This window comes from Astatotilapia calliptera, chromosome 17 (genome assembly GCF_964374335.1).
Source record: "Astatotilapia calliptera chromosome 17, fAstCal68.1, whole genome shotgun sequence".
NCBI classification, from domain to species: Eukaryota; Metazoa; Chordata; class Actinopteri; order Cichliformes; family Cichlidae; genus Astatotilapia; species Astatotilapia calliptera.
Window position 1 is genome coordinate 39,885,088 of NC_137438.1, and position 15,254 is coordinate 39,900,341.

Below are 15,254 nucleotides of genomic sequence, written 5' to 3' on the forward strand. Positions count from 1 at the left end.
TTTCATGTGGTAGAAGGTCTCAGCTGAGGCACCTTAAGAGAACAGAGCGCAGCGCATGGCGCCGTCTCCCTCTTCTCTGGTTCTTTACCTTAAGGAGATCTATCTCTTTGATGCAATCTTGCCGAGCTTTGGCATCCATCAAGTCGAATATCTATCAAGAGATCAAAAGGGGAGAGAGAGAGAGGGTGAGAGAGGACAGAGAGGAGGTGTTATGACATATTCAAAAAATGTAAGATGGAGAGATGTAGAAAACTAAGGGTGGAAAAAAAACACTAAACAGAGAACATGGTTACTGTTATCTAGAGGGTGGCGCTGGAGTGTCTACAGGTGTTTCATATCTGAGTAACAAGCCCGTATATCTGAGGTGTGTGTGTGTGTACATAACGTGTCCTCTTATCAATGTGTGCGAGTGTAGAAGGCAGTGAATACCACAGATACTGCCAGTGCAGATACACACAAGTGCAGAGTCACACTGTGAGTCAAACTGCACTTCACAGGCAAATACCTCACAAATGTGACTTTGTTGAATATGCTGACCGCTCTGGCGGCACTAACACATTCACAATTACATTCTCTTAAATTTCTCTACATAGTGACAAGTCGAACTCAGCGAGTGTGACCCAGCTGTGTTTGTCCAGAAACAGCAGCAGTATTTATATGTGAGCTTCTACTACTGTAAATGCTCCGTGTATGGCTCAGGTGAACTTCAAGGACCGAAACACCCGCTGGTGTGAATATATTAGCATTGACCTCGTGACAGATTTAACTCGGGCTAAATGTGTCGCTGCTTTTACGCTCCTCACCTGAATTTTCTTCAGGGCCATAGACGTGTTGTCCAGCAGATACCTCGCTCGGTACACCTCGCTGAACTGGCCGCGTCCAATCTTCTTCTCAATCTGGAAGTTAGCCAGTGAATTATGGCCCATATCTGGCTGCAACGGTTTCTGGAGGAAACAGGAAAAATACAACTAGTAACTATTCACGCATGATATCAGTCCATGAACACGTGCACACACACTCTCTCTTTCTCTGTGTAAGAGAAAAACAAATAAAAAAACTAAGTATTTGCAGGATTTTTGCTGTTGCCACTAGTTTGTCACTGAGGTGAAACCATCTGTGCATTACTGAAAGATAAAAAAGACGAGGGCTGGAGGATGTGGGTTAGACGCTGCCAAAGATGCTCATAAAGGTCTTCAAGGATGATTGTAGCTGCTAAACTGGTGGACCTAAATCTTCACCACCACGTCTGTATACATACAAGCAGAAAGGGGAGTGAGTGGGTCAGCGCTCAGAGCACAGAAACTTAGCTGGCTTCAAACACACCATTTATTTTCAGGATAAAACACAGTCAGAACCCCAAATAGAAGCTAAAATCCCCGTATACAATAAAAATAGTGTTTGCAACCCGCTAAAAACCCTGCCGGCAGGAATGATTATATTTCCACTGTGTGACACGATCATTCAACTTTTTGAAGGTAGCAAAACGGTATCATGTCATGTAGGGCTGCCACAAACGATTATTTTGATAGTCGACTAGTCACCGATTATTTTTGCGATTAGTCGACTAATCAGATCATCATCCATTGGACGTAAAACGTACAGCTTATTGCACCAGCAGCATCTGGTCTTATATAACTATCATTAGCTTACAGCTTTAAGTGTTTCAGGTCTGTGCTAACTAAAAATAAAGACAAGATGATAGTTTATTAAATTTTAATGAAGTTTGCAGATTGTTTCGGTGAAGTTTAATAAACTCCTTGCTATCTAAACTATAACAGGACACCGGAGTAAATTCTCCAGCATCTCACACTTCTGATAATCAGCTGTCTGCTTGACATTTATTCAGCTGTGTAAAAACTATAACTTTAATCTCAGCCAAACCGATTTACTCAGGAACAAATAAAATACTAAAAAAAGCCAAACAATAACATTTTTAAGTTATCTAAGTGACTTATATATCATGTTTAACCTGAGTAGCGAAAGACGGCGGTGGGTTTGAAAACGATTTGCGGGGAGTCCGGTGTTCTCACGGCTCTAGTGAGCCTAGCCCCCGGCTAACTATCGAGCTAGTGGGTAACAGACGTCTCCGAAAACGTCGGAGCGCTTTTGAAAATATGCGGTGTCTTGATAAACTGAGCAGATATTTGAGGTTTACACAGCTACATTCTCGCCTGAAAATATGTTAAACGTTTATTTTGTGACCCAGAAAGAATAATAAGAGTAACATTAGAACTAACTAGCTGCCGCCATTGTTGGAAGCTGCGCTATGAATTCTGGGACACAGCTTCTTCTTCTTCGGGGTTTAACGGCAGCTGGCATCCTTGTACATGCAGCGCTGCCATCTTCTGTTTCAGTCCGTTATTACACTCTTAAATCCTGCTACTTATTCCTGCGTCTTTCAGGATCTTACAAAGCTTCAAACGACGCATCGACTATTAAATCAGTCGTCGACGATTTTGATAGTCGACGTAATCGTGGCAGCCCTAATGTCGTGTATGCCAAATGTAATGCTTTATTACTACAGTAACATGATATTGTATTAGACCGTGCACTTACACCTTGCAACATCCAGGGAGGCTAACACGCTGTTCTGTAGCAAAAACAGAGCAGAGCAAAGGTGAGTTGACTATTTTCCAATGAGGACGGGAAAATAGTCACGTAAATATAGGCTTCATATTATTTAATCCAAGTGTTTTTTCTGTTTGTGTGTTTGATCAAACAGCACCCGTGAAATCCTCTCCCTTCATCTGTCGAGTCCCATCACTGACAGTCTGGCACTGGGCCACAGAACAAAGTACTCCACACCTCTCCTCACTGCGTGAGTGATTGTACCTACTGAGTCACTCACCTCCGCAATTAAAAACACTCAAAAATAAACCAGAATGAGCCCCTTGGATATAATGTGTGAATAATACACATAGCGTGCTGTGTGACCTTTCCAGCCTTTTGGTAAACTTGTAAAAGGCGTCAGCAGGAACAAACACAAGGTGACAGATATCAGAATGCTGCATGTCACCAGCGCTGCTGTGGGAGCAGCTCAGGGGGCGAGTGACCTAGGACCGAGGGGAGGGAAATAAAAAGGTGGAGAGGGTCAAAAATGAATCTGCTGGGTGCTAAAACACACAGGAAGGGTGTGTCATTACAGCTGTTCGCTCTACACAAAGTTACAGTGGGCACCCACTGAAAAACATACACGATGCAGCTGACCTGAGAGAGGCACGAGGTATCGTTAAAGTAAAAAACATTTAAAGCCAACGAATATATCAGAAAGAAATGACCTGAAATAATTTATTCAAAGGCCAAAAATCATTTCTGCAAAAAAACAAGTAAAATAAGAATAAAAAGACATGAAATTCAGACAATGATGAGAAGCACAATATCAAACTGGATTGTTAACACTAGAATGGATGATTTTTTTTTTTTTTTTTTGGGGGGGGGGGGGGCACCGATTCATGCGTTTCAATGTTTTTCCGCAGCTGACAGCCAAAGGAAGAGGCGCGAGCCAATCAAATGCCCTGCCCAATTAACACCGCTGAGGTGTGTGCATTTTTCAGCATGACACCGCCGTCATCCCGAGCTGTCAGGACTCACAGATGATGCACTCTTCCACAATCCACAACAAACCCTTCAACACAACCGTACGTCTAAAGGGGGGACTACGAGGATTCACTACGACAACACGGAAAACACTGACATCTGACTGAAAGATCTATATCCATACATTTTATGGAGAGTTAGTTAAATTAAACCTATACATACTCATTATTATCTCCAAGGTGTGTTGCGCTGAATATGCAACCATATTGGGAGATGATTTTGCATAATGTGACAGAAGCACTGATGCAAAGTTGCAGTGGGATGGACAGAGAGGGAGAGAGAGCAAAGGATGGAGCTGGGAGGACAAGAGGGCATTGCTTTCATTCGCTGCGTGGTAGCTTGACAAATGTTAGCATGAGCCTCTAAAGCGCTGTGACAACCGCCTGCTGAGAGCACAGTCTTGCTAATGTGTCCTGGCATGCCAGCCTCGTAATCACACATTTACATATGCAATGACCTACATTTGCATGTCAGATCGCACACTGTCCAGCGTGATTAACAGTGGGCACCTCCCCGTGTGGAGTCGCCCTGGGTGGCAGCAGAGGCCATGCGAGGGCGGAAGAGAGGGCTGGAGGGAGGGCGGCTTTTCTGGCAGCCAAGGGGCCGGGCTGCCAGGCAGGATTATGTCAGCCAGTGCCCCCAACATTAGACACTTCATTAGAGCTAATCTGTTTAGCAGTGGGCAGTGTATGTAAACTTCACAGGCCATTTGCGGCACCTCTTCGCCCCCTGGCCTGGCCTTCAAAGGGCAGCCGGGCCACAGCTGACTGACAGGCCGTCTCATCTGCCGCACATGGGTGTCACACAATCAGGAGCTCCCAGCTGAAAGACAAGGCCACACACACCTACAAAGGAAGTCACAGAGGAACGTCCCTGAGTGACGCAGAGGTCACGGTCTGGCCAAAAACGGGAGAGGAGGATTTTGGACGGATCTAAATATGACTGTTCATGTGACGGACAAATATCATGACCTCAAACACAAACGTGGTTGTTAATCAGGGCTCGCATTTATATTTATGCGTTTGTGTGCAACATCTGCCAGAGAATGCCGAGACCGGTCGACTGAACCGCGCCCCGACCGCGCCCGAGCACTGTCCATTTTTGTTTTTCTAATGCAAATGGTGCAACTGCTAAGTTAATATAAGTACCACATTTAAAAAAAAACTGTCCCCATTATTCTTTTTACACATATTAGTTCACGTTGAAAGGAAATCATTTTAAAAAGCAATGACGATCAGGTTACGTGTTTATGAAATTTCACCCGTTTACCTGAAACGTCGAGGCGGGTTTACACTGGAAGTGGGAAATGAATTTATCTCCATCCCTCTCTTACTGTTAACACTCAATCTAAAAAACTGACCAATATTATGTCAATGAAACATTGGTATGTGACCGGAGCTGCAATAATACTGTAAAGTTGTACAAATAAAAACCTCACTACACAACGTGGCAGCAACGGCTCAGGCCCAGGCATGTCTGAGAGCAAAAGCCTCCGGTGACAATTTAGTGCTTAGAAAGAAAGCTCCTTCAACTGCCTCCTGAAAAGCAGAGCACTTTGCAAAATATGCAAGAAAATTGTTCTTGCTCAACATGGAAACGACAAACTTGTTTAGCCGCTTTGGGCTAACACACCATCGAGTAAACTAAAATGATAAAGTGTTGAAAAGTTACATTTCTATGTCAAATTTCCAGGTAAAACTACTTTTCTGTTTACACTTGACTTATTGTGTGCCGCTGGATATAATGCTGTCTTAGGACTACTGTACTGTAATTTCCATGCAGGCACTCTTTGAATTAGGAAGTGTGTCATGGATTTACATGCACTTATAAATGCTGCTTGCAAGCTGCAAGCATTAATAAAATTTTCAGCATTTTCCTTCCATGTGGTCAAAAATACGATTATTACAATTTAATGTTGAACCCATATGACCCACCTCTGACAGTCGACCTGAAAATGCGTTGATGGTAATGCAACCACTTTATCCTGCTGTTGTTTTTACACACATGGTACATCCTGAATTTAAATGTTTGTATCGCAATCACAATCCAAATTGTGCTTTTCCAGCATGGACCCACATGAAGAGCAAAAAAAGAAATAAAACACTGAAATATCATTATCCCAAAATGTTTTTGCATGTGGAGGCCGTGTCGTCTTACCCATACCCAGAACTATATCAATAATAGTTCACGTATCAATAATCCAACACATACTGTTACCATCTCATTCAAAATATATACTTACAGGTTTCTCTCCTATATATGTTTTGTATCATGAAGTGTAGCAGTCACACTGACAGCCTGGCTATCTGTTGAAGTTGTGATTCAGTAGCTTCTGCTCTTATTTATAAAACTTCTGATGAAATAAATTAAAAATGGCTGTGATGCAACTGCCTCTTTCCATCTGCAGTCACCGCTCTCGATCAATGTCTGACCCACACACTCCGTGAAAGGTTGCAGGTAGGGCTGCTCAATTAATCGAATTTTAATCACGATTACGATCTGGGCTTTCAACGATCATTAAAAATGACTGAGCCGATTATTAGCCCCTCCCTCATTTATCCGCGACACCTTAAAGGCCGGTCCGTGAAAATATTGTCGGGCATAAACCGTCCGTGGCGCAAAAAAGGTTGGAGACCGCTGATTAAGAGGACCCGAGGGAAGCTCGGAAAGCTAAGCAGAAGTTATTTGGAGAGGAGAGTGACTGCCGTTGGTTGAAAAGAGAGATTAAAAAAAAAAAAAAAACTTCAGTGGTGTTGCACACTATTTTATATTATTTTTTAAAGTCATTGAAGCCGGTCAGAGCAGCACGCTCCGTTTTGTGTAACTATTTTTAAATCCCTGTAGAACCTGAACCGTGTAAGCTAGCGCAATAATTTTTTTTGCATATGAAACCGGAGGAGTTGTACTTACATCTGATGCCATCAGCTTGTCCTCGGTCACGGTTTCCTTCCACATAAAGCTTTGCAAAAACTGCATAAAAAGCTCTTGCAGGAACAAAAACGTAATATTCCAGAAACAGGCTTTGCCGATCCGATCAGCTGTTCGTAACACTTCCCACAGTGAATCAGACGTCAGCACGAACTATCACATGTCGGCCATTTCCTCCCCGAAACCGGAAGTGACGTCATTTTCGCGGAAATGTAGTTTTTTACTTGTAGGCCTTAAAAGCCTATACTGGTCATGTTTGACTTTTCTGAATAGTTTCTGGGATGCTTAGAACTCGAATTGCACTGCTGGAAATTGTTTATTTTGATGCTGTTTTCTTTGCAAATTTGCATCATAGGATTGTTTTTTGTTTTTCCTGCAGTATATAAAAATTGGTGTATCTCCAAAATAAAACTATGAAGACACTCAAAATAAATTTCCTGTTGTTGTAAACTATTTTTTGCAACTTTTTTGTATTTAAAGTTTTGAGGGATAAACCTCTTAAATTTCTCCAAGTAGAAATATATGTAAAAAAACAAAACCGATTTTCAATTTTTTTGTAGTTTATTGCAACTTTTTTGCAATTTATGTAGTTACTATGGACATAATGCATACATATTATTAAAATATGGGCTATAACAGTTGTATAGCAACTTGAAATGCTCCCACAAATGGCACTACAACATGTAAAAAAAGAATATAAGCTCTGGCGGACTTGGTTCTATAGTAGGTCTTAAAGGGTTAAATAAATATCGTCAAATAATCGAGATCTCAATTTCAGTGAAAATAATCGTGATTATCATTTTTGCCATAATCGAGCAGCCCTAGTTGCAGGTCACGAGTCTGCAGTGAAAGTAAAGGTGGGAATCCTTTTTTCGACAGTTATGTTGAAGAGGAGACCGAATAGCTGGGAGTCGTGGAAGACGATGCATTTGGCTCTACGGCTTGTGGTCGCCTCCTCAACCACTGAGGTAAAGCAGCACCCATTACTGCAATTTTAAACACTTTGCAATATGTTTAATATTAACAAATAGATACAATGTTATCTTTTTGTCCCCAACATCTTTTAAATTAATAAAACTTCTAAGTCTGTTACCATTTTATTTTTATTGGTGCAAAATGGGCTCATATGAGTCACACAGTTTGTTTTGGGTAGTCTGTGTCGGGGTTGTGGTGACGGACGACGATGTCAGGGATGGCAACAGCTGGGCGATCACGGCAATTTTGATCCCATTTCCCCAGTGATGCACTGAAAAAATGTGTCATTATGCCGAGATTCATTATTAATTAAATGTGCAAAGCCATAGCTTGATGTTGTACCTCCACATGCAACAAACACCTGTAACAGCGACACACGTGGACACACACGGGCGCGCACAGAGGCTCGCGGCTGGACTACATTTGTGCGTCACGCGGCTACACCGATCGCTCACAGTCATCATCAGATGAGAGGAAACAGAAAGAGGATATTTCTCACTTTAGGGTGGATGTTAAAAATAAAAACAGAGCATAATGTCACCACATTTGGGAAAAGGCTCTTTTATCACGTCTCCCACCCGGTGCTTCAGTCGATGACGAGCGAAGGGGAAGGTGTGCACAGGAGAGACGGGTGAGGTGCTTTACAAAGAAGAAAATTAACTCGTCAAAATAGAACAACTTCAGATCCAAGTACAAACTTAAAGGACTGGTAAATGTTTTTACATTTTTACTTAGTGCTACTGCACATCATCATCATCATCATCATCTGGGTCCACAGTGACTACAATGTAACCACAGACAGCAGTGTAATCATAAATAGGCTATTTTTGCAATTAGTTCATAATATTACTACAGCAGGTATCAATAAAAAAGCAGCCTGACTTTGAATGTCGCGCTATTGTTGTTATTTAAATAACTGAAACTAAGTTTTGAGCTCTTCTAAATTTTGGCCCAAAGATTTTTAACTGTAAATGTTTCCAAATATTGACTTTTAGTGTCCCCAATTACTGATAATCAGCAACATCAGTGTTGTTGTCTAAAAAATAAAATAAAATAAAACATACTGGTCAACTCTCACAGCACGCTCACATCATTCACATTATTCCAGCTTGAGGACAAGCTGCAGGACATGAAGATAAAGTGGCAGCTGTGCAAGGCATTATGGGTAACGCCGGTGAGGGACAGAATGTCTCGGGTATAAAGGTGACACACAGCCACCACGAGCTAGCAGGGGGACTGCAAAGGAGAGAGGAAAGTAGAGCGAGAGACAGACGGGGAGCAGACAGACAGCTCATTGGAGGAGGTGTGATATGGGCTGCCCGATAATGACACCGTTGCCAAACACAACTGACAAGACACATGGAGAGTGGAAGAGGGAACGGGAAGACGGGATAAAGATAGGGTGGGGGGCAGTGGGGGACAAGCAGCAGAGAAGAGAGGGCCGACGTGACAGCCCAGCAGTGCCGACGGCTGCCACAGAAAGGCCAGCGGCAGCAGAGAGGTGATGTCTCACATGGAGAGAGACTGAGAGGCACGCAGACGCCGGGAAAGAGAAACTCGGGGCACAGACGTACGAGGAAGGCTAAAGTTGAAAGCTCGTCACTCTGCTCTGGCATGCTATCCTGCAGTGAACAGCTTTTTAGACAGCAGAGGTTTTCAAAAATAGACTCCAGAGTTAATAATCAGTGGGTGCACGTCTCTTTGTTGTGGATGTGGAGACTTAACAGTAACACCAGAAAAATCAAAGGCAAAAAAGGAAGAAAGAGAAAATGACCTGCGACGCGGACACCAGTGAAAAAGTAGAAGAAGACCAGTTCACAATTATAAAACCAAAACTCTTCATCTTGTTAACATAATATAAAAATGAAAAGTGCATATATTAAAATAACTAAGTTATCAGCTAAGCCCTCCAGATGTTTAATCCAAGACTCCATGAATACACTTTCTTTCTCACCACTGTCCAGATGTTGGCTGTGATGCAGAGCTTTGTCATCAGTAATGTCAGTTTAATCTCAAAACAGGATAAACAGGAAGAAATACGGTCTCGAGAGATCTCGACCAAAATACTATCAGACTGTGCTGAGGACAACGTCATTTTCACACGAAAACAGTGTTTACAAAATATGTGGAATTAGCTCGGCTGTAGTCCAAAACAGACAGAGACGGATATACGATAAGACAGCCAGGAACACAAGAAGAGACAGACACGGCAACTAGCAGCCCTGCGGTGAGGGGGGGGGAGCGACTCCCACTCTCACCAGTCACCAGCCCCCTTGAGAAAGCACCATGCAATATTCATCCTCAGCCAGTCAGCCAGCGAGCCAGGCAGGCAGTCAAACCGGCAGGATTCACCCCAAAGGTGCTTCTTCTTCTCCTTCCACACCACCTTGTCTCAGCGCTTACAGACAGATCTGTGTCTGTCAAACTCTGCAGTGACGATCAAACTCCGGGGGGATGGTGGTGGAGGGTGGGGGGGTCCCCACTAACCCTCCCACTCACTCAAGAGCAAATGCACCATTAAAAATGCACATCTTACCAGCTCATCTCGTTTAACTAATGCATATGCATCATACCTCCGGGACCAAGAGAAATTATATTGCAAGTGATACAGAATATCCTTCATCACATATACAATTCAGATTTCTCCAGGAAGAGGCTGGTAGGGTTTTTTTTCTCCCTTTGCTGCCGAGTAGACTGAACCTTAGGAAAACTGTGAAACGGATACAGGACTTGTTGAAAGACACCCATCTGGATGCTGGTTAGACAGTCATCTGCATAATCTGACTCCATCTTCCGCTGAATGTGGAATCGGTTCAAACATGTTCTGTGAGACTGAAAAAATGATGCAATATGGAAAGTTCACCGTGCTCCCGAGTACCTAAGCGAAAGAGGTGAGCCTAGAATTAACACTGATGTAAACTGCTGGAAATAGATGGAACAACACAGAGCGAGAGAGAAAGAGATCATTAAGACTGAACAACAACACGTAACGAACTGCTGGGAGATCAGCTGGAGATCTACTGTATGTGTGCGTGGGGGGACAGTTGCCTAAGTCAAATTAATTATTAGCGCTTTTATCTGACTTTCTTCTGTGTGCAACCCAATTATCCTTAATTTTGCAATTACAAATCTCAGAATAATCAAGCCCCTTGGCAGTTCCAGTGTTAATGTTGCCGTGCCCTTGCATACGCATTGAAAAAATAAACAGATAAAATAATGAAACAAAAACAACAACGAGTACGGAGCCTATTTTTAGTGCTTCTTTCTCAAAAAGATTCCACGTTTACTCAGGGGCATATGGATGATCTTCTTTGTTTAAAGTCTATTCAATACTTATGGAGGCAAAAACATCCTTCTGTAAAGAAATCAATGCGCCTGAAGTTGGAAGACGATATTAAAATCCAACAGCGGCCTGATCTGCACAGAGCAAACTTGAGTTGTATCGAACCGAAAGAGGCTTGCGAGGAGGCCGGGCTCCGCCAGCCTCCAGATCTCTGATCAATAGTAACAACTCAACATTCATCCACTGTCTGTCTTACACAGGCTACAGAGGTCTGAATGAAGATCAGGCTGAAAGATACATCTTGATTGATGCAGAGAGAAGAGATGAGCAGGAAATATTTACAGTTTAAAACAGGAATTAGGAGGAATACAACAGATGAAGGAATTTCCCATCATTCTTCAATCTATAATCAAACTAAATGGCATTGAACACATCTGTTAAATAAAGGCTAAGACAGGTGCTGACCACAGGATGCCGAGGCTGAGTAATTCCATTTTTATCTTAGTCTGCATCCTACTTCAGATCCCAAGTCCTTCTGACTGGTGTTGCAGTGTGCATCTGTGTGGGGTTACCTGGGGTTGAAACACTGGCACAGCTGCTTGCTGTCCTTGTGGCTGCGTGTCCATATCCATGGTGTTAGGAGCTTGATCCCGTACACCTCTGCGAATCACACAAACAAAACAGGACTCACGGTTAGACGATGCAACGCTGATCATCAGGTGAAACAAAAGTCGATCATTTCCCTTCAACAGTATGATTAAATTGTATTCAAATGTGGAGCAATGTTCGTTCTGCAGCATCAAACTAAGGAGTGACGGTTGCCCCGGTGTTGAGTTTCAGCAGCTGAAACCTAGGTCACGTCTTTGGATATGATACTCTTTGTCTGGGTCCCTCTCGAGTTGCGCCGTGGCCGAGCTTCGGCAGAGATAAAGCTGCTTGGCATTCTCCCAAGGAACCTTTCCTGGGAATTGCAGGTTACACCAGTTACTGGTTTAAGCAATTCCACTTTATTTTTTCTTTTCCGAGAAAATATAAGTCACCTCAGGGTGAGGAGGTGCAGTATGTATATATGCCATGTTTTTCTTTAATTGCACGTCCTGGCATGTGGCTTAGAAGGAAGCTACTTGCCTGAGCAGCACAACAAGTTGCTTGCCTCATCGTCACAGACAATGCAATAATAGAAAAAAATCACCTGAATGAATAATTTACAGCTTTAAAAATTACGATGCACAATTATATTCACACTTGAAATTAGCTTATGATTCCAGTCTACACTCACCGTTTCTAAATTAACACAGAATTACTTGTGATTTACACGAGATACCCGCCTGTTTAACACAAACCGTGTGCCATCCACGAGGCAACACATGAGGTGAGATATTTGTATGTTTTCAGCATCACAAAAACGTAGCCAAGGACAAGCGTGCACACACACGTGCACACACACGTGTACACACACGTGCACACATGCAGACTGCTTGGTGATAGGAAGCAAATGACTAATGATTAGGAACAGAGGATAAAAGAAATACCAGGAATTACAACTCAACCATGGTTTTGTCTTCTTAGGGACTTATTCACAGGAATAGCACTCAAGCGGACACACACACACACACACACACACACACACACACACACACACACACACACACGTAAAAAGAAAAGTTCCACACAGGAGGGAAAGAAAGCACACTTCACAGTGGGCCATTTGCATGTTTTTCCTCCAAAGCCGGTTTGCAGATCTGTTGGTGTGTCACTCGTGTATTGGTCACAGTCTCTTGTCTCTGTTGCATTGAGCCTCCCTGGGCCAATTAAAATGTGCCGGTGTAATGTAGATGAGAATAACACTGAAAAGCAGTCTCTGTGTGTATATCAATCAATCATCTGATCAATCGAGCAATTATATAGCTATCTAACCATATAACTGATTAATAGGTTGACACACAGATTCTTTGGGCAGTTTAATATTTTTATGATGTGTGTCTATGCACTTTGAGCAAACACATCATTTGCAATTATTGCTGTGCTAAAATCACAGATTAGCTTTTTCTTGATGTTCGTGTAAGTTTGGAAGATCGCAAAATTATTTACTCAACCCCGTTTCCAATGGATTTACATCGGCTATGCTGGCAATACGACTCTCTTCACTTATGTAATGGATCATTTATTAATAAGGTTGACATTTTTAAATGCAGAACAGCGTTAAACGCTAAATGATCCTGACTCATTAATAAACCTGCTGGAGAAAAAGTATTTTTGAAAACAACCAGCTGTGGTGGTTTTTATAAACACCTGGAAAGGTTGTTTGACTGTTTGACCATCAACATTTCAAGCCACAAACGTGCAGTTAAATAAGTTAAACAGACAGACGCACTCAAGGTCGTTTGAAAAGTCAAAAGGAGGTGAAAATCACCCTGGAGGTCCTAACAGAGCGTTAACAAAGCAGAGAAAAGGCTACATTTACTCAGATACCCATGAACATCTGGACAGAGCCTCAGGCCGCACCGGTACATCAGCCCTACATCATATGTTGTTCTTTTTGATTGGTATCAGAATATTGACCCAGAACAAATACCAATATCAATATCCAACGGTTGTGCCATAGTAATTTTGCACAAGCAAAATGTTCGTAGTGTGAAGAGTTCCTGAAAGGCTGTTGATCTGTGCATCTATCACCCACACTTTAAAATCAGTATCAGTACATCATCACTCAAGAGCTTTTATCTATTACAGGATATTTTAATACCAGGTGAAGTCGGCCTCTTAGTTTGAACAAGCTGCGTGTCGTGACATTTGGATTTCGCGGTCACAGTGGACTTTCGAGTCACCCGCCCAGCTGGCCTTCGCGGCTGTTGCCGTGATTCTTTGCACTTCAGCCCCGCGCTGTGTTAGATTGAGGCTGGCACCCTTCCTTCGCTCCCTAACCATCTTGTGTTTCTAACCGGCTGAGTGTCAAAATAACCGCAGGGCATCAGAGGACGTTCTTTCGCCTCCTACATCCCACGTTAACAAGATCAATTAAGACTGCCACGTTAGATTAACACACACAAGGAAACAACACAATTAACAAATCTAACTCGATCAGGAGGCGTAAACAGGGGAAAATACGCAAACCGTCGCAGTGACTGCGCAAAAACACAACCGGCTTCATCACGCTGACCTTTCATCGCACATTCCTCTTAACTGTTCCTCTCGCTGTCTCGATATCCCCGAAAGGTTGCTCGCCACAGACAGGAATTCCTGACTTTCAAAACACATGGAAGCTCAATGTGCCACTCTTGCTTGCATTTCTGTCATGCGGGTGAGAAATGGTGGCTGCCTTTCTGGTAACAGCTAAAAGCTAAATCCTCTACCTATTCATAGATGTCAGAGTCACATTTGGACCTTTGGTGAGAGACAGCTGCAAATACACAACAGGACAGACAAGCAGAGCCATTTTATGCTAAATATGTAGACACACATACGACTGGCGTTTGCCTGGAATGAGAATTTTACTTTTATTATCGTTTCCTTATTTTTCACAGATCTTCCTTTTACACTGATATTCTGTCAGGCTGACTTTATTACAATTATTTCTGCACAAACATTTTCACCACTATAGATCGTCTATGAAATGTAAATGAACATGTTGTTTCCGAGACGCCGTGAGTCCATCCGAAAGACCGACGGTGTTTTCAGAGGAAGCTGAAAACACCGTCTCCGTGCAGACCACCAACCACTCAATGAAAACAAACACTGTTTTCTGACTGCGTTCCATCTAATGTGAGACTCCAGCCCAGCATTCTCACAGTGGGCCCATCACACCGAGGTAATTATATGAAAGAGGAGAAAAACCGAGCGAGGCGGACTGAACAGTTTTATTTGTTCTCACACTTCCAGCACACAACAGATTTGTTAATTTGCCTTTTTTTTTTTTATTCCCATCTCAAATCTTGTTTTTGTTTTTTGCATTTTTAGCCCTGTTTCCTGCTTTTACACTGCTGTGAAATAGTCTTGAGCCACGCCTCGTTTCCTTATATTTAGCTTCTTTCATTCCTACGCTTGTCTTGAGCAATAGATTTCTAAATATCTTTCAAAGTTTTCCTCCGTCCTCTGGCTGGTTTTTAACAAATTTTCACTCATTAGCGAGGTTTCAGTGGAAAGGCGGCTGTCATGAAGCCATTCTTAAGGAAAGGAAACAAGAAAAAAGGGCAAAGCTTTGCTAAATTACAGAAGAACTGGACTGAAAATCAGGATTTCAGCCAGTGGTGTTGGGATCTTGTCAAAAATTTATGGAATTATCAACGCAGAAAGTACCAGATGGGATTATATGGTGGAAATTTTGATCCACCATGCAATGCCATCTGGCAGGTGTTTAATTGGGAAGGCTTCAGCATGACAATGATCCCAAACACGTTGGCAGTGCAGTAACACACACCTGTACAGGACAAAGAAAGAAGAAGCAAATAAACAAGCAGACAAACGGGAACAC

The 15,254-nt window shown here is 42.6% G+C and overlaps 1 protein-coding gene across 2 annotated transcripts in view; it reads right to left on the reverse strand.

Annotated features, from left to right (window-relative positions):
* nek7 (NIMA-related kinase 7) overlaps positions 1-15,254 on the reverse strand; it is a 61,730-nt gene that overhangs the window by 28,647 nt on the left and 17,829 nt on the right. For both annotated transcript variants that reach the window (XM_026146424.2, XM_026146425.2), the window contains exons 2-4: positions 11,356-11,443; positions 804-944; positions 89-151 (exon numbers count right to left, since the gene is read on the reverse strand). In XM_026146424.2, the coding sequence (XP_026002209.1) occupies positions 89-151; positions 804-944; positions 11,356-11,415 (264 nt within the window). In that variant the 5' untranslated portion in view covers positions 11,416-11,443. The remainder of the gene's footprint in view (positions 1-88; positions 152-803; positions 945-11,355; positions 11,444-15,254) is intronic.